At 34.6% G+C, this 21,369-nt stretch overlaps 1 protein-coding gene across 4 annotated transcripts in view; it reads right to left on the bottom strand.

Moving 5' to 3' along the window:
- lrp8 (low density lipoprotein receptor-related protein 8, apolipoprotein e receptor) overlaps window positions 1-16,577 on the bottom strand; it is a 292,418-nt gene extending 275,841 nt beyond the window's left edge. For all 4 annotated transcript variants that reach the window (XM_056460108.1, XM_056460109.1, XM_056460105.1 and 1 more), the window contains exons 1-2: window positions 16,427-16,577; window positions 15,438-15,557 (exon numbers count right to left, since the gene is read on the bottom strand). In XM_056460108.1, the coding sequence (XP_056316083.1) occupies window positions 15,438-15,557; window positions 16,427-16,493 (187 nt within the window). In that variant the 5' untranslated portion in view covers window positions 16,494-16,577. The remainder of the gene's footprint in view (window positions 1-15,437; window positions 15,558-16,426) is intronic.
- Between the last annotated feature and the right edge of the window lie 4,792 nt (window positions 16,578-21,369).

The following is a 21,369-nucleotide window of genomic DNA, read 5'->3' as shown; positions in this document are numbered from 1 at the left end:
CCAACCGCGGTGTTTTGAAAAGCAATCCAGAAAAAGAAAAGCCTCCTGATTTTTACCACATTTTCACATTTTACTACATTCTTACACTGTTATTTACTTGTTTATTTTATTTTTTGGCTTTTGTTTTACTCACTTTCTGGAACTGTTCTTCACTGGCCTCGAACCCCATCATCAGCTGCTAGCGTGAAAAGGAACAATGTCAAAACATAGCGTTTGTTTTAAATATGAAACGCAGCCATACCCACTTCAGGCTACATAATTCGCCATCTCCAGAAGGGAAATTTCTGCCATGAAACATGCACGCTGATGGGTCACCAAATCTGCTTCATTAACTACATGGCGCTGTTTTACACTGTTAAGCTGCAGCGCATTTTCGGAGACCCTCCTCCACCCCAGCGCCAACTGTGTTAGATCTGCTATGGGGTTACATATATTATGTTTGCAGAAGCAGCGTGTTATATTCTCACACGGCATGTCTGTGTATATACTGACAGTAGAAGGTCTCGGTATTTGCTCTGCCATGTCAATGCAGCAGCAGCGTAGCAGATCTATACCTCCAAGACCAAATACATAAACATTGCCATATAAATAATTATTACCATACTAAATCCCACGAGTGTTCATGACAGACATGTATATAGGGCTACGTTTTTAAAATGAGTCTATGTTGGCTTTATATGATGCACATATTCATATATAAAACGCACAATGAGTTTATAATGCACAAAATCTCCCAGTTTTCATTCAAATTCTGTGGTTAAAATATTAACAAAAGTATTATAGGTTTGGAATATAACATTTTTACTATTTCTATATCAAATCTCATATTATTATTTTTTTATTTATAGTGTAATGTCATGACTAAAATCACTTAATTTAAAATTCAAATTATTGATTTTGGCAAACAAACAAACAAACAAACAAAAATCTAATATCAGCCAAGGCCACAATATTAAATTAATTATTGGTTTATGATCATAGGCCAGAATTGCAAACACTGTGGCATTTCTAAGTGTAACCAATCCAAGTATCCTTTTAAAAAAGATCTGATTATGTGTTTATGTATATAGAAATCCTCACCCGTTGCTCATGTATGAGAGATTTGCATTTATTCGGATTATTATATGGCAGACTGCAAAACATTTCTGGAGCACCAGTGAAAGATTAAGTGAGGTCAAGAGAGTTCTTTCTATCAAGCAGCATGAAAGTACAACACAAAAAAAATACCAAACCTTCAAACACATTTTTCTATCCTTCAGCAAGGAGAGTGTCATAAAATATACAGACTCTCCCTGTCATAAATACAACGGTGGTGGTCGTTTAACATCCTCATCTCAACACCGGATCATAGCAACTTAGTACAGATATAATTCCCTGCTGCACAGCCGTGATTTAGAACACTTTTCAGCTCGATTTCTAAAGCTGACACAGTACAGAAAACACTGAGGTGAAAGGTAGAGGCTCATGTGAATAAATGAGACTGAGAAAAGTTGTAGACAAACTTAAAAGAATAATAATCTCTGAAGCTGCGTGACACTAAACCACACACACAAACACTGAAACCGGCTTACACACATCGGGAGGATGTCTGTCGGCGCACAGATGGGTATTAGCCAAATGATTTATTCATGAATAACAGGTATTGAAATTTTCTTTGGATTCCATTCCAGGCCAAAATTGGGAAAGTGACAAGCGAGCACAAGCACGAATCACAGAAATGTAAATAAAGCCGAATCATGTTGAAATATTCCACTAATCTTGGAAGGGATTAGATGTATAGAAGGTATACTGTCAGGAACATGGACTGATCAAATAATAGGCATTGGGATTTAGGGAGTTTGAGGCACACAATACACACAAACAAACACATACAGACTGTACACTCTAAAAAACGTTGGGTTGTTTTTACCCAGCATTGGATTAAATATGGACAAACACAACATTTATTGTTTATTGTTTTATTATTAATATATTTAAATTACATGTTTCATCCCAGCTGTTGAGTTGCTCATATCTAACCCAGTGTTTGGTTAAACCCAACATTTTTAGAGTGTAAGCTTTCAATAGGTGACAAAAAAAGGCTTATCTGTTGTGGCATTACTGCGGAGTAAAGCATGGTGAACAACATGCTGTCCACTTCACTAACAATTTGCCAACTTATTGAGTCAATGCACTGAATTAATAATAAAAAAGTAAGTCATAGAAGTCTTGTTCAGTAATTTGCTCACTAAACAGAGGAGCTGAAATATTATCTGTTTCCTTTAAAAACAACTTCTAAAAAATGACAAAAACTCGCAACTAAGATCCACCACCCTTCAGTCAGATGAGCTTATGAAATTGTAAAAATGGAATCGAAATCATTCGTAAATGGTCTGGAATAAAGTGTGACAATGCAAAGCGTTTTATCTGCCATAATGTAACTGAAATTGTATAAAGCTCCACATCAATATGAGAAATGATCACCACATTACTTTAAAAGAAAGAAGTCTCATTTGAAAGTTTCCACAATGCATTCACTGTAGTAATGTGAACTCATTATTCACAAAACTATAGGGATGAGTTAGCATTTTAGCACTTCTGGTTGAAGTCAATGAATTTTAATACAATATTTAATTGGTTTTTGGTTAAAGCACAGTTAACACAAGCTTACAATATGTTCATGAATTATTCTGGAGCTTGAAATAATAATGAAGACAAATTCCTTTATTGATGATTATCGATTGAACCTTTAACTTGTCGAAGGGGATTGCTAAAGTGGCTACATGAAACTACAGAGTACAGCCAAACAATTAATTGTTAACTGATTGTGATCCCCATTACTATTAAACGTTTTGTCATTCGCAGCAAACTAGGGTTGGGTGATAAATTGATTTTATCTAATAACTCAAGTGAGAAGTTTACAAAGATTTGTTTGAATGAAAATTGGTTTTCACCCTAATACGTGATGCTCCCCTCTAGGCTCCTGTAGTTCTCCCTGTATTTCCATCGAAACACACAAACAACATGCAGCGAGCAGAGGAGAACTCGGAGACATATTCACATATTCACATATTCACCACGACACATGTGCATTTGAAACTGCGCGCCACACCTTGTATTTCTCATATAGAAGTAATGGATAAGACCAAGTATAGGATAAGTTAATGGAGAAGATGATGTTCATTGAAAAAAAAAACATCTTGAAAAAGCTCCCCTTTTTAATAATCGATAGCTAAAAATAACCATAAAAATAAAATAACTATGTACAGTTTAAATAAAGAAAATCTATGGCAGCATTCAAAATATTGCTAATCACCTTTTGAAAGTTACTTGAAGACTGTATCAATTATGTTGTTGTGCCAACAAGTGTCAGCTAAAACCGTTAAAAAAAATTGTCGTTGAATCATTCATCCAAGAAATTAAAAAAATTGTTTGTTTGTCTAATATTAAATGTTTATTTGTCTTTTGAAAAAAATAATAAAAATTTTCTATAAATTAAATGCTTCTTTAAAAGGATAGCAGCAAATAAAATTGCCAGTATTTTACTATTTTAGTAAAAAATTTGAAAGAGTTGTTGCTTAGGAGTCGTACTAAAGCCATGCAACTGACACAGCTCATTTACGTGAAATATTTATATTAATTTATATTTTTTGGTTACCAAATTCAGAAAATTTGTCGTGAATATTACAATGAAAGCCAAAACATGTACTGTAATCATTTTAAACATGTATTTTCTTTTGTCAGGGAGCCAGGGTGATGCTAACTTCATGTTAGCCTACAAAAATAGCCCCATTCAGTGTCGCCCACCACAGCAAAACCAAAGAAATCCTTCAGGAAACACAAAACAAGTCTGACATTAGCACCATGTGTGAGATGAAGCATTCTTCCTCTTTCTATATCCTCTTTTCTAGCACCCAGGCAAACGAATCATTGGCCTGTGGCTGATTGTACTGCACACCTTGATGAGCAGAGACCACCTGGAACCCTTCTACAACGGGGAAAAAACAGATAAATGAAACAAAAAGCGTGTTATTACCACTTCAGCTGCCCTTCACCAACGGCTACTGAGTGTGCTGGAGGCAGTGTCTTTGTTCACCTCTCCCTTTATTCGGTTTCAGTCTCTCCTTATGTGTCTGTCACATTCCCAACCCCCACTCTCCGAGAACAAACAGAGACCCAAGATTTCATATCAGTAAGTAGCTCATGAAAATCTAATCCACAATATCCGAGCAATAACCACAATATGCAGGTGAAAACACGCACGTCACATCTCTTTGTTTTCATCTGTCTTTCTTTCCTCAGCTCTATTTCACATACGTAATGAATACATTTTTACAATATATTAGTATTGCAGAGGAATTCATTAAAATAAACATGACCCCAGACACAGATGACAAGATATATGTGGTATGGGTTGGGTATAAATCTTTTTTTTTTTGTTATTACTATTGTTATTACAATCATTATTACAAGTATTGTTGTTATTACCTTCATTGCTATTGATATCACTGTTGCTGTAATCTTTCATCATTATCAACTTCAGTAGACTGTAAAAAATGCTCGGTTCCGATTTGTGTTGGGACAACATGAAGGAATTAAGTTAACTTACTAGATTTGTACAAATCTAAGTGGTTTGAATGTAAAACAGTTCAGTTGTTCCAAAAAAAACAACAATATAGGCTCGTTCTGAAAAAGTACCCCTATATACATTTATGGAGAACGCAAATTATGTAGCCTGAAGTGCGTATGGCTGCATTTCATCTTTAAAATGAACACTATGGGGTGGGCTGGCACCGTCCTTTTTCATGCTTACCAGCTGACTGCTTACCCCCGTGTGGGACAGCTTTGCCGCTGTTAGCAGTCTGTCCAGTGGCTCGCCATGTATGTTGGAGGATTTAAGAGAGGGGTTGACCAACGACGACGGGGTTCAAGTCTAGCAAAGATCGGTTTCTAGAAAGCAAGTAAGAGGAAAACAAAAGCCAAAAAATAAACAAATAAATAACAGGGTGATAATGTGGTAAAATCTGAAAACGTGGTAAAAATCAGGCTGCAGCAAGACCTTTAGTTTTTTCTGGATTGTTTTTTAAAACACTGTAGGTTGGGTTTAGGGTGTGGGTCGGCGCTGGTCAATCAGTGCTTTTTAAAATACTATCAGTTGGGTTTAGGAAAGGAGGAGGGGGGGGGGGGGGTCGGTCGGTAAGTCAGTCGACAGTGGCTTTTGGTGGATTTACACAAGAAGAGCAGGCATGAATGGCACTCACGAGAAAAATTTGAGATCTCAAAAAGCATACACAGCGACCTCTGGTGGATTCACAAAAATAAAAACTGAAAAAAAAAAACATAGCTCATATTTGGTGCTCTCCAGAAATGTATATAGGGGTACGTAACCAGAATTAACCTGGGTTGAAAAACTCAAGAACTTTTTTTAGTAGACTGTAAAAATGCAGGGTTACATACAATCCCTTCATGTTGTCCCAACACAAATTGATTAAGTTAACTTAATTGTTTTTGCAAATTTAAGTAGATTGAACATAAAACAATTAAGTTGTCCCTCCAAAAAACTCAAGAATGGTGTTGATTCAGCTCATTCAAAATAAGTAGTTTTAACAGCCAGAAAAAAATACTTTTTGAGTGTGTATTATTATTGATATTACTATTATTATTATTCATTCATTTTCAGCTTAGTCTCTTTATTAATCTGGGGTTGCCCCAGCGGAATGAACCGCCAACTTATCCAGCAAATGTTTTACACAGCAGATACCCTACCAGCTGCAACCCATCACTGGGAAACACCCACACATTCTCATTCACACACATACACTGCGGACAATTTAGCTTACTAAACTTACCTGTACTGCATGTCTTTGGACTTGTGGGGGAAACTGGAGCACCCGGAAGAAACCCACGCGAACGCGGGGAGAACTTGCAAACTCCACAGAGAAATGCCAACTGACCAGCGGAGGCTTGAACCAGCGACCTTCTTGCTGTGAGGCGAGAGCGCTACCCACTGCGCCACAATTATTATTATTATTTTTATTATTATTATTATTACTATGAATGCTACACTGTTAACACTTTTCTGTAGAATTTACAGTAACTTACTGGCAGCAGTTTGCCAGTAACTTACTGTAAATCAATTACAGGAGAAATACTGCATTTACATTAACAGCACCATTTTACAGAGTTTTATGTATATCTTTACTGTAAAATATTCAGTTATTTTTCACAATGCAACTTTAAAATACAGTAACACACTGCATAAATGTCCGACAGTAAAACACATTTTACAGTTAAATTCTGTGTAATTTGCAGAAATCCATAACAGTGTAAGTACAATTTAAATACTACCAATATTATTTTGATTGTCATTCCTGTTTATACAGATTCCTTTTATTTCCATTTCTGACGTATGGCTGTTTGTGTTCTATTTTTGACGTATGTTGTATGTTTTGCACTCTTAATAAAGAAAAACAATAATTGTAAAAAGTTTGCAAAGGAAATACATGTCAAAAAAGATCTTGTGTGCTCTCTAAAGCTTTAGAAATGTGCACGTATGTGATGAAAGGGTGACAGATTCACATGTCAAAAGCTTCATGCTAATGAACGTTCGCACATTCAAACAAGTCGTCAATTGGACATAAGTGCTACTTGTGGCAAAACAAGCATCTGTTTAGTATATTGAAGAGTTTGTGCTTTTGAACAAAGCAGTACCTTCTTGCCCTTGAACTGACATGGCATTTCCACACTCTCTATCTCTCTCTCACACACACATATGCAGAGAGCATAGAGAGACACTAATTGGATTTACATTATGCACATGGACAGTTCATGGTCACCTGGGTCTTTGTTTCCGTACTTCACTCCCACAATCACACATGCATGCACGTAACCTCTCAAAAGCAATAATGCATGTTTTTGATCATATTAATGAAACAAAGCCCTTGGGCAATAACAAAAAAAAACAGCAGTAATTACCACAGCAGTAGCCAGTTTCCACACACGCTCACAACTCACCTTCGCATACAAAACATGCTTAAATTCAAACAAAGAAAAGTCACCCAGGATTTCTCTGGCGCTGTGATTTGGAACATTGTGACAGTGATCACTAGTATTTCTCACACAAAATGTATGGGTTGTTACAGAATGAAAAAGCTGACTACCCCGAGTAGGCATGGGCCGGTATAAGATTCTGACGGTATGATAACCTTGGATAAATATATCACAATTCCACGGTATCTCTGCATTGTGCTCATTGCTCTAAAATATATATTTTTAAATATCTGGGTAAAAAAGTAAAACTTTTTTCCTCTTTGAAAACAAAATATTTTACTTTTTTGAAAGATTTATAATAGTTTGGAACAGTGGCTAAACATGTCAGGCTAAATAATTCAAGATTAATTGACTTCTGCTGTCTTCATTTGTTTCAAAAACACAGATTTCTTAACAATTTAAAACGCCATCTTTGGATATTTTTTTCTGCTGAAGATACTGTTGTCCTAAAAAATTAAAATGTATAAAAAATCTTACACATACCTTAGGAACGGTTTTACAGAAAATGTTGGCGGTTTTAAAACCTTGACTTTTCCAAACTACAATATACTTTGAAAACGGTTATCGTCCCATGCCTAACCCTGAGTTCTGTCTAAAGGTCCATATTGGCAAAAAAGCACAATAAAAGCATCACAAAAATGGTCTATGTGACCTTGCTATTCCAAGCCATCAGAAATTATTCAACAACTTGTATGAATAAAGTGAATCTTTTTAAACTTCTTTGCTGAACATTTTGACATCCACATCAGCTCTCGTTGGCATATCTAGGAGTTCATGAAAAATGTAAAGAATGAATGGATCTTTGGAGTCTGATCTTTTGAGCAAATAAGTTGATCCAGATCATAAAAACACTCTGCATGATTCAGTTAGAAAATAATGTGACTATCAAACAGCCCAGAGGAGAGTTTCAAAGAAAAGAATGAATTATTCATCACACAAGAGTGTTTACAAAACAGCAATGTACTGAAAACTAAAAAGCTTTTTCCACTGCATTTTTGAAGTTTCAAGAATTCACACAGATGCACGAAAATGCTCAATTGCGCATACATACTACAGTAGGTCAGTATAGGCAAAGTCTCCGTGTAAAGTAAAGGTATGTGGTGGACCTGTATTCCATGTTTATTCTATAGTTATTTGCACATATCAACTAAACATGCAATAAGAACATTTTTGTTGACATGTCCTGTAAATGCCCTCAAATAGTCAGCTCATCGTTCAGAAATATAATATAAACTCAAGCCTTTTATATTTTATGCTGACTTTTAGGGATATTTAGCATCCATTATGAAGACTGAAATATGCAATGCTTGCAAATGTTGTCCATTTTAGGAGTAAACCCGTTGATCCAGTTTGACATCATATATTCCCAACAAAAATCCACATAATTTGCTTCCTCATTCCCAGAAATGATTCCATTTACCAGAAAACTGATGTGTCACTAGTAGGTAAAAGATAAGTGAAATAAGAAAGGAAAATAAAGTGAGGAGGAAGGGTGTAGTACAGTGACGTCTGCCTAGTGATTACACAAGTCTGAATACCGACTCACTTAGTAAGAGATCATGACAGCACACATCATTAAAATCTTTCTTTTAATAAAGATCAGCCTTTGCTGGACACGCTTAAATCCCTATTCATTAAAATTATTTTAAATTAATAGTATGCTTATATCTGTACTAACACTTTACATTAAGATTGTATTAGTGAATGCATTTATTCACATGAACAAACAATGAATAAAACATTTATTACAGTATTTGTTCATTTTAGTAAACGTTAGTTAATATAAATACAGTTGTTCATTGTTAGTTAACTCATGGTTCACAAACTAATGTTTAAAAGCATAAATTTTTATGTTAATACTGCATTAGTAAATGTTAAAATATGATTAACAAATGCTGTACAGGTATTTTTCATAATTAGTTCATGTTTGTAAATACATTAACTAATGAAACCTTATTGTAAAAGTGTATCCCTGTACGTTTCCCACATACACACAGAAAAATGTTGGTATTGGTGGCTTACAGAGAATCTCTATAGACATAATGCATTGTTTACAGTAAAAAAACACTTATTATATGGCCCTACCCATAAAACAAACCCTCACAGGAAACCTGCTAAAATTAGCATCAGGCATGTTCTCATAAACCACCATAATAGAGTACTAGGATGTCATACCCATGTCATTATACAAAAAAACTGTCCTTGTTAACCACCCAAACCAGCACATATACACACACACAAAAAAATCCCATTTACATTTCCTTGAGGAATACTTTCTACCTCAAAGTAAACAAATGAGATCCTCCTCACAAGGTGCTGTAATACCTGGAGAGCAGCACCAGGAAGCGATTGTACTAAGCAGTGTTTGCTCACTCATTTGGCTCCGCTTTACTGTGTGTGTATACTATGCGTGTGTGTGGATTAAATAAAAAGGTGTCCATCAGACACATATACAAGAACTCACTGTAATAGCTACACATAATACATAACCCTACCAGCACAGACCAGCTATTGTAGTTGTAACCTTGTACGGTCAGTTAATAAAAAAAATGAGATATTATTTCCACAGGCATCTCTCACTTCTCGGTAACACGCTATGCCTGTGATACAGACGGTTAGGTTCATTATCTCAACAGAAACAAAAACATTCTCCCGTAGACAAGATACCTGATTATGTCTCTGACCTGTGACCTTGTACAATATGTCCTGTTTGACCTCTTTTTACGACACTGAGAGAAAATAAATGATTTTGTGTGTTTGTGTATGTGCGATGGAGATGGGCAGATGGAGTGGATCATCATTATATTTGTGGTGAGAGTATGTGAAACACTGGTTACTGACAAACAGCCATGAAATCTTTTGTGACGTCTCAAGAGTGGCAACTCCCACACAATGGGTTTGTCAAAAAGAAAAAGGGCCTTTGTCATTTTTGTTTTGAGCGATAATGTCTTTCTTTGAAGAACATTATGTGAAATATAATATACACGGAAAAAAAGTGACAAAAAAACTATTCAATATGTTTCAATGTGCACTTATAGCTACAAAAAAGCACTTTCAGCCCAGAACATTTATTTATTCATTTTCTTTTCGGCATAGTCCCCCGTAGTGTACACACATACACTACGGACAATTTAGCCTACCCAATTCACCTGTACCCGGAGGAAACCCACGCAAACGCAGGCAGAACATGCAAACTCCACACAGAAATCCCAACTGACCCAGCCGAGGCTTGAACCCCCAACCTTCTTGCTGTGAGGCGACAGCACTACCTACTGCACCACTGCATCGCCCAGCCAAGAAGAACTCAAGAAAAATACAATGATCCGTTTACAGAAATATGCAGGGATGCTTTTATTCAGAAGATTCATTTTAAAAATATACAGTAAGGATATATTTATATATAATGATTTAAAAAACAAATTAAATACATTGTGTTCTTATGAATATTGAAATATTTTTTAAATGTCATGCTTCCACAAAAAGTAGTATATAATGAAATATTAATATTAATGAATCTTTTCATTCAAATCAGCAAAGTCTTTTATTCTCATTACACAATCACTTTTGTCGCTTTTTTCTAGCTATAAAGGTTATTATCATCACACTCAGATTGTCTTACTCTTTTCACCACTAGGGATGCAACGATTAACCGATTTCACTATTAACCGTGCTTTAATTTGTCATGGTTAATTAATCGTAAAGGCTTCTCAAGACCGAGTTTCTGCATGGAGCAAAACTGCTGCATCTAAAGAAGTTACGCTAGTTTAAAGTTCCAACCTTGTACACCAAGGCTAATATGCGCACACACTGGATTAGCTATGGCTGAGGCTAATAACTAATAACGCAAGTTCATTATTTCTTTTCTTATGTGCATATTAGGAGTGATGTGCACGCGGTGCGCACATGTCAAGAACTGGGCAAATTAGCTTTATACTATGTATGGACTATACACATTTCAACTCCAAAGAGAATAAAAATACAGAATGAAAATACTAAACAAGTTCATAATATAGTTGATCAAAATTGCCTTTCAGACAGAGATTCAGCAGCCTTTGACAAAATTTGTTCTCTTTGAAAAGAAAATACTTAGCTAATATGATGCTTTGATTTACATTAGACAAATACTATTTTTATTTATTATTATTTTTATTTATTCATTGTTCTGTCATTTATTTTCAGTGTAAAATTATTACTTATGTTTAAACGTCAATGACATTTTTTCACTTATTTAAGTCCAAAAAGAAATGGACTATTGTTTGCTTTTAATATTATTTTGTATTGTTTTATTTAGTTACTGAGCAGCAATAAACAACAATTAAAAATTTATTATTATTATTTATTAAAATTTATTATAAATTATAGTGTTTTGAAATTAATGAATGCATAATAATCTTCCTCAGACTATAATCGTACAACCAAAATCTATAATCGTTGCATCCCTATTCACCATGATACCACAATGCAACTTTTTCTCTAGCTTGTCTCTCTGATCCATTTAAGTACTGAGAGAGAACACATGCGTTAAAGCCCAAAACTAACAGATCAAGTAATCAAATTAATCTGCAAAATGCATGATACAACACAGTTTATTTTTAACAAATAATAGCAAAGCATTCATAACATTTTACAATTTTTGAAACTACCACTGTCAAAAATTAGGTATTATCATATCATTTTGTCAACACAGATCCATGCTGTAATAATAATAAACAACTATGTGACATTAACCTAAAACTGAAGGCCACCCTGACACATAAATAGTCTCCAGCCACTAAGCCAGTCTCGGCCGAAGAGCCCACTTCATCTTCAGACACAAAGCTCTGTGATTAGAATTTGGTACTGAAAAAGGAGACACAGAAAGAGAGGGAGAGCGAGCAGTATGTGTCGTGAAGTGTTGCTATTACCGTCTCCATGGGCAACTAAAGAGGAATCCTGCCAATTCTGTGAGTAGGTTGTGTCTGGGAGGGGAGTGAAAGCACAATCCTTAAGGTATTATTCTAATTCAATGTCTGTCCAAGTCCACTGGAAAAAATCCAGAAGAGAAAGAGGAACATTCGGCCCGCTGACAACCCAAGAGAGCGCTACTACCTGGAGAGAAACCCCACAGATACGCTGCCTGCTGGAGATACCATGTGCAATAGAGCACCTTAGCAGGAATCCATTTAAACTAGCACAACTGATGCCAGCAAAACACCAGGTGCATGCGACAAACCTCAACCTGTGGGAATGATCGTGGGCAACGGCGCAAAAACAATTCTGAGCGGAATCTTTTCATTATTTCTCTCAACTCAAACTGGAGCAAATTAAAATAACACAAGTCAGATCGGGTGGTTTCATATAACATAAATAAAGCAGTTAGCTAAATCTAAAGAAAGAAATCCCAGTTTTACTAAGCAGCAAGTGATTCTCAATGTGAAAATTCATGATCTTTGAGAACAAAAGTTTACCCAAAAGTGAACGTACTCACCTCCAGGCTATCCAAAAGAATAGTAAAACATTAAGAAGATTTTTAGCTTAAACAATGCCTTTCTTATAATGATATGTACTGTGATTTGTATAATGCAAGTAAAAAGATTGCCACTCAAGTCAAAATAACATTTGCAGGCAAAACAAAACTAGTACCTGTGCCTCCTGATTTTGTTTTGAGCTCTTATTAAGTGAAATTATCAGTGCTACAAAAAGACCAAACATTATTTACAACATATTTACATCAAATAAAAAAAAAAGCCTCAGCAAATGGTTCTGAACTTTCTGACACAAATAGGTGGTTGCACTAACTTATGCACAGGTGCTGATACTGTTTGTTTACAATGGTGAGGGTCAACTGACCCTCCAAAATTTGATAATTGGCATTATGCTACAAGAAGCTCACATTGCAAGCATGCAAGAATATTTGCTGACATTGTTGATGAAACGTATATTAAAACGTGCAAGATATGCAATGTTGAGTTATGAATATAGATGGCCAGAACCCACAGATCAAAACACATGAAATTTGTGGAGAAACTGCAGAATTTAACCATAATACAGTGAAAGTTTAAAATGTCCATGTGTTTTTAAGGCCTGTGTGAACATTTTAAGAGTTTAAAGCATTTTAAGAGAACATAAAGAATATAAAAAAAGTTTTAAAAAATAAATTTGATTTAATTATTGATATGATGAAGAGTATGCAATGCTCTTTTCTGTACCCGAATACTGCTAGACACCTCCCAGATAACTATATAGCACTATTTATTTCACTTTAACATTTGCTCCATTCTGTTGATTCATAGGTGTTGTTTGTTTATTATATGTATATAATTTATTACATAAAATATATTTATATTTCATTCCCATACAAATTATCCCAATCAATGTAAAATAATGACTTTTCAAAAAGGCAATTTAAGTCATGTGGTGAAATTGTATTTATATCGCAATATTTATTGCAACGAAAAAAATAATCGCAATGTCAACATTTTCCAATATCATGCAGCTCTAGTTGTAAATATTGTTCCCATAAGATCTCAGTGCATCACCAGGAACCACAATATTCATTTAATTTTGCCCTGTATGTGTGTGTTTTGTTTTATTTTATTCCGACTATCAAAGTGACAGTAAACTATTCACTTTTTACAAACACAAAGTACCATCGTTACGGATAAAAATCTTTCTTAATGTTCTGCTTTAAAAAAACAGTAACAGTTCAGTTTAAATACCAATTCCCACTACTAACTGCTGGCTTATTACCTGCTTATTAATATGATATTGGCTGTTTATTAGTACTTATAAAGTATGATCTTATTCAGCATCTCAAATACACAGCAAATTAGTTTATTGAGCAAAAAACAAATTAGTTAATGGTTTTTTAACAGCAAGAATTTCACCATAAAATAAAGTGACAAAAAAGCATACTGTACATTTTGGTTAGCATAATGGTGATTAAATCAACAGCAATGTTTTGATTTTGTGTGAATGACCTCTCTATTCTCTAACTTTATAAATGCAATGAACCGCTGACCCATATACTGACAAAGCTTAGCAGAGATCACAAAGTGCCACACATAAATACAGAACAAGAGCAAAACTAGTATGACCTTTATAATCCTACATCCTACATGACTGAATCATTGGGTTTCTGTATTTGGATTTGTGCAACTGTCATTTTATGGCATAACCATAAAGCAACTGCAAGTTAAATTTTAATTCCATCAGTTCGAAAGACCGTTCTCTCTACCACACATCCAAAAAAATCCACTCTACCATATTAATCAACTAACCAGGATAATTACTGCACTTGCAATTAATACTGTGACCAATACATCAGGATAATTGCATTTTGTGGCATTCGTGCCTTTCTCCTCTGTGCTGCAGCCGACATCTCAATTAAGACATTCGACTTACTGATTACGATTTTTATGTTTGTCTTTCATTAGCAAGTCCTGTAAAAATCAATCCTGACTGTGTCAACCTTCATGCAAAGACCTACTTCTAATCAGAGGTAATAACTGGATGTCTGCACAACAATGCACTCAAAATATGTCCACTTAAAATGCCATTTAAGCAGGATCACACTCACGCTTTAAATTACAATGTCTATTTCATGATATATTATGCATGTCATATTGATTAATTACTATGACATTTGCGAATTACAAGCAACATAAGATAAGCATTAAGTGCACTGTCGAATACATACAGTCCTACACAATTATGTGTGCACAGTATACGTGTCATGATTCAGAATATATAGAAATATGAAGTTAAACATGAGGCACCTAAAGCCACGAATTAGGCACCTAAAGCCACGAGTTAGGGCTGCACAATATTGGAAAAATCTAACATTGCAATATTTTGTTATTCTGCGATATTACGATCTGAATACAATTTCACCACATGACTTGAATATCTATATTTGGAAAGAATTAATCAATTTAGATTGTTTAGGATGATTCTGTATGTGAGCGCATCTGCATAGAATCTAATTAACACTCTATAAACAAAATAAAGAAACAGATAGAATTGAAATATACAGTGTTTTGTCATTTGCCGTCTAACAGTATTCAGGTACAGTAATTGAATAATAAAAATAACACACTTAAATTAATCATTAATCAAAGTTACAAACGGTACAATTTGTTGTGCCTGAATGTTTTTCAAATCATCATACAGTCACTGGCTAAACATATGCAAATGATCAATTATAATTCAAAATTAGCATTGTATATCCTGCGATGTGACTATTGCGAATGATCACATTGTGATATTGATGCTGAAATGATATATTGTGCAGCCCTAGTTTGAGTCTTTTCAATAAAGAATGTATGTGCATCAGTCTGTTTTTGAGACGGTTGAAGGACAAACAAAAAGGGCACCAGCATGGCACCATATAAAAACTTGCCACAAAAAAAAAATCTCAGTTTACTCACGACAGTTCTCCTCATCGCTGTTGTCCGAGCAGTCATCATCATCATCACATCTCCATGGAGTCGGGATACACCTGCCGTTCCTACACTGAAACTGACCGCTTTCACAGTCCAGATTAGTTCCTGTCATATAAGAAGTTGGATGTAAATGCAGTGCGTTGGATTAAGTTAACCAAGTTATAACCATAATAACTGTTTAAATCCTTTGAAACTCACAATCTTTAACAGATTGTCGCTCACATCTTTTTACATCTTTTAAATTAAAGATACATCTTTAAATTTTGTTTTAACCCATCCAACAGTGCCAAATGAATTCCAAAAGAAACTGTTGGGAGTCATTACATTATTACACATATTTATCTTCAGCACATTGTACATCCCAAAAAACAAACTTCAAAAAGCTCTGAAGCTAGGAGTATTGGGAAACACATGTTATAATAGGCATGTTTAGAACATTTTAAGGAATAGCCTTTTGTTTGAAACAGTTTATACTTCAAGTTCTGTGAACAGCTGTTTGACAGTACTATTAGAAAAACATCTACGTGCACGTGCACTATGACAGGTCGCTGTAAATGTATCGTAACCCATAACTGGTAGACGAGAAATGGCACGTGTGCAAAAGCAATAATTGTTATGTATGAATGACGCTGAAGACATTCAATGTGAGTTAAGTAAGAGAGAGTTAAGCACGTATGCGTTGCTTTCAATGGTCCACTACAATGACAGACCTTGCTTGAAGAATATAGACGTTACTATTATTACATTATTGCTTCGTGCTAGTAAACCTCCTCGCTAGCACGGCAAGACAAAACAACCTGCACTCGCACCAGACTGTCGTTTCTTTAGAACACCAGCTGAATAAAGAGAATTACGCGATTTAGCGCTCAAACAACGTCTCGTCATCGCAAGTAGACGCACGCGGCTGCGTCGGTGTTTCTACAGCATCATTTACATTCATAACAGCGGGCTGTCAGCGTGAAACAGACACTCACCATTCACCACCAGAAACCCCACTACCAGCATATGTAGAAGCAGCAGTTTCCCTATAGCCGTCCACATGTTCACAAATCAAGGCTTTGTGCTCATACGAAATATAAAAAGGCCGTGCTGTACAGTCTGTAGCTCCGGTCTCCGTGCAGCCTGCGATCTGACTCTCCACAAGCTCCACTCCGCTTTCGAGAGCAGTTTGAATTGATGACGCCAACGGGGATGGGCGGGGACGTGCGCGATGACTCGAGCGTGTGGGCGGAGTTAGTGTTGATAAATTAAACAAAACATGTCATCATCAGCCAGCACATCTTCAATGAGCGGACGTGCCTCGTGCTGTAGTAGTATAGACGTCACGTGGTATTGTGCTGAAAAATACCGCAGAAAAGATAAACAGAGGTCGATTCTTGAGTTTTTGGTGTTATATTTTATTTTTAATTAAAATGTAACTTTTAAGTTGCGGTTAGACAGTATTCATCTGTATGCCTGTGTTTGTGTATTTGTTTGTTTGTTTGTTTGTTTGTTTGTTTTTATGGGGGTGGGGGGTTGGATGGGGGTTGTACACGGGCAGTTTTAATTTTCAGATATCCCTGCAATATTAACATTTCTCAGGCCCGTATAGCAGCCAGTCTGGTGAAAGGGGTGGTTCTTTAACCTCTTAAGGCCCAAGGTGTTTTTTTACATGCATTTTTTATTTCTCTTTGCTATTTGGGCTTATTGGAACATAATTAGAATAAAAATCTAAGTATAATCTTTTGACATGATGTACTTTTAGAGAAAAATGGTGTCCATATATGTGGACTCGTGGTCCGAATTTACATAAAACACTTTTTCCTGAATGTTTTTTTAATGCATATTTAACACAAAATTATATATATTTTTTGGACTTTGCTTTGACTATCAGAGTACAAACAACATTTTTCCCATTTTGGACAGTTAAAAATAGGGTTTGGGACATTTTATATGCTGCAAAACAGTTGCAGGATGACACTGTTTGTCTGTAACAAAATATAAAACATCCAAAGTATTTTAAATTGCCACTTTAGAACTAACGTGTGCTGTCCACGTATGTGGATACTCAAGCTCTAGGAGGTTATTCTCTAAAAAGCCTTTCTGCAGTTATTTGCACCTGAAGAATTTTACTTACGTTTTTTACAATACTGTGAATTCAACCATATGTGTAATTTTCACATTTTATAGGGAAGATTCGATTTGAGAGTGTATTTTATGACAAGTTTTTCTAAGTGTTATGAGGAATTATTTCATTACTTTTGCAGTGTTTTTCTACATATTCAGAAAAGTTCATATTCTTGTATCATTTTAACATAATGCTGAAATAAGAGGTTTTTGAATATATCTTTTCATCACCCAATGAATTAGATAATACTTCAATGCTTTTAGGAATAAAATGTTGTATAAATTATTAATGAACAAGCTCCTCAAAAAAAAAAAAATTATAATATAAAAATAAAAATAATAAAATGAAAATGTTTTAAACTTGTTTTAGTTAATACATTTAAAATACATATTTAAATATTTATAGCAGTTTTTGTAATTGCATCTGTAAAATTCAATAAAAATACGTAAAAAAAAATGTTAAAGGCCTTTTAAAGGCCCAGTTTTAAATTCTTATTCACTAAGCCAGACATATTCACAATTTTAATTTACTACACCATTCACCATAATTATTATACACTTTATTTCTAAAAACACTGATTCTACCTTTTGAAATTAATTAATTAATTCATTCATTTATTGATTTACTTATAATATTAATTTATTTATTTACTTATATTATTTATTTATTTATTTACTTATATTATTAATTAATTTATTTACTTATATTATTAATTAATTTATTTACTTATAATATTAATTTATTTATTTACTTATATTATTTATTTACTTATATTATTTATTTACTTATATAATTTTAAAAATAATTTGTGATAAAAAAATTATGTCAACAAAATTAAACAGTCTAATCTCCAGATGTCTGTTTGGCAAAATTACGCATATTAGAGCATATTTAATTAAATAATTGACATGTGAGTGTAATATAGTTAGATTGTTTTAATGTAGAGTTTCTCAATATTTCATCAGTGCTTGAAATAAATCTGTTGCAAACACCAAAATTGGGATTTATGGTGCCACTAGCATTCCGACAGGTCTCTGTATCATTTGGCAAAGAAAAAAAAACGCAAAACTGAAAAACGCTGTGAGAGTATCAGAACATAAGAGTGCAGGTCAGCTGAACAGCATTTTCCCTCTCTTTCATTGGCAGAACTCGCCTAAACTGCCAGAACTGCTCGTTGCCAAGTTGCTGACCCAAAAAACAGAGAGATGTTTTGTCGATAACTGGCTGGTGGCCCACCAGCTATTCAGGTTGGAAACAGGATTTAAACATCAGTGCATTAAAAGATATGACAGTGAAGAACTAGCTCTCTTCGATAACTCACGAGTAAAAACACAGACCAAGAGAGAGCTCAGCTTTGATAAAAATACATTATTTGATAACATTCAAAAAGATTATGTTTGCTGTTTGTTCAGAAGACTTAATTAAAATGAGCTGAAACAACACAATTTTTGAGTTTTTTTCAATTGTTTTATGTTTAATCCACTTAAATTTTAAAAAACTAATAAGTCAACTCAATGTTGTCCCAACACAAATGCATAGTGTGGAACCTAGCACTTTTCTACAGTGAAGAACTGTATACAGTAAGTTGTTGGTATTCTTTAGCTTGTCTATTTTGGTGTGGTTTTTACATAATATTCAAGTTGCAGATATTTAAATAGTCCAGCGATTAGAATTTAATGAGGCATTTTACACAAATCACCTCAGTGGGTAAAAGGATGTGAAAGGAGGACCTTAGAGAAATGCATGAATTCATCATGTTTGCCAATCAGACTGGAAAGTGCGAGTGCCCTTTACATGCCTCAGACCCCACTCACGTTTCTGCTTCTGTGAATGCTTGCTGTCACCCAGGCATGAGAAGATGTGCTATTTCAGACACAGTGAATCATTGTGATGCTCTAATCTGGAAAACACTACATTAGATGTAAGCACATCAAACCTTTTGAAATCTTAAATTCATAAAACCTTATAAAAAAGGGACCTATTATGCCCCTTTTACAATAAAATATGTCTCTGATGTCCCTAGAGTATGTGAAGTTTCAGCAAAAACAAATAAACACACACAAAAAAAGTTTGCATATTCTCCCCGTGTTTGTGTGGGTTTCCTCCAGGTACTTCGGTTTCCCCCATAAGTCCAAAAACATGTGGTATTGGTGAATTGGGAATGCTAAAATTGACCTTAATGTATGAGTGTGTGTGTGAATGAGTGTGTATGGATGTTTCCCAGTGACGGGTTGCAGCTGGAAGGGCATTCGCTGCGTAAAACATATGCTGGATAAGTTGGCAGTTCATTCCGCTGTGGCGACCCCAGATTAGTAAAGGGATTAAGCCGAAAAGAAAACGAATGAAAGAATGAATTTTGTGGTATGGACTTTTTTTTGCATTAAAATAACTCTAATAAACAAAACAAAAAATAATATTCACAGTGTATAATGAAATAACCACAGATAAAAAAAAACACAATTCTTGCATTACACTGTAAAATTTCAGGATTAACAACCTCATTTAAAAACAGGAACTGATCCAATAAATTATTGATTTGTGTGTCCAGAAACATTCTTGCATCTTACATTTCTTACATCAAAAATAACTTTACAGTGGCAAAATACTTTATGCAGTGATTTCATGCAGCACATATTGTTGCATAAGAGACACAGATTTAAATACACCATGAATTCTATTTGGTTTTAAACACAATGTAAGTAATTTATGTAAAAGCACTCGTCACTACCTGGCTTTTAATATAATTAATTCACTTGTTTAATGTGGTTTTAACCGCAGTGATTTGTTGAACTGTGCACAAGATTGGAATTAAACTGCAGTGTGTATACGCCTAAAAAATGTATTAATAATTTGATATTCATCGACAATATTGCATGACTTCAGATGTCTTCATAAAGCACACAGGAACCGCTTTATGATTCTTTTATAGGCTTCATCACATAATGTGCTTTCTGAAGTTTCAAAGTCTCCATTCATTATAACTGCATGGAACCACTGAGTATGAGATCTTCATAATTATTCACTACTACAGAAGAAAGAAAGTCATATGGGTTTTTAAATACACAGTATGATAATCTTAAAGTGGAAGCATATGTGTTAATTTTTAAAAGCCAATATGATATTCGGTGGTGATTGACATCATATAACAGATACTGTCAACAGATCTTACCTAATAAACTGTATTTTCATTTAAAAGTCTATCTGGTCCACATATTAGCCCCTTCTGGCAAATGCTGTAAATAATAATAATAATACTTTTCATTATTATATATTAAATTAGATACTTAATCAATCTGTCTGTCTGTCTGTATATATATATCTGTCACTGGTAGGACACTAAGGCACCTGGCCTGCGGCCTTGTGCCAACGCACACCCCCCACCAGTGCTGATATACAGCCACATACAGCTATTTGCTCAGTCTGAACTGCAGAAGATCGTCTTGACCATGTCTACATGAAGATATGTGATATGATATATTATTATGTTCTATCAATTTTCAGAAGCTCTTAAAATAAGCTAAATTGTTGATAATGTTAAAACTGTGAATGGCTCCCACTTCATATTGTCCCTTATACTGTATATGTGAACTTACATGGTAACTAAATGTGTGGTGTGTAATTACAATGTATAGTAAGTACTGACAGGTACTATAGTATTGAAGTCTGCTTGTGGAAGTGTAGAATGTATATAGGAAGCAGTATAATGTGGAACCCATTCATGTGATTGCTTAAGAAAGCAAAAAAGTAGCAAAATAAAATATAAATGCCAAGTCTGCATAAACATAAGGAATCTAAAATCATCTATCATAG

Source organism: Danio aesculapii, chromosome 6 (genome assembly GCF_903798145.1).
Source record: "Danio aesculapii chromosome 6, fDanAes4.1, whole genome shotgun sequence".
NCBI classification, from domain to species: Eukaryota; Metazoa; Chordata; class Actinopteri; order Cypriniformes; family Danionidae; genus Danio; species Danio aesculapii.
The sequence above is the reverse complement of the archived record's forward strand: the minus strand, read 5'-3'. Positions and strand labels throughout refer to the sequence as shown.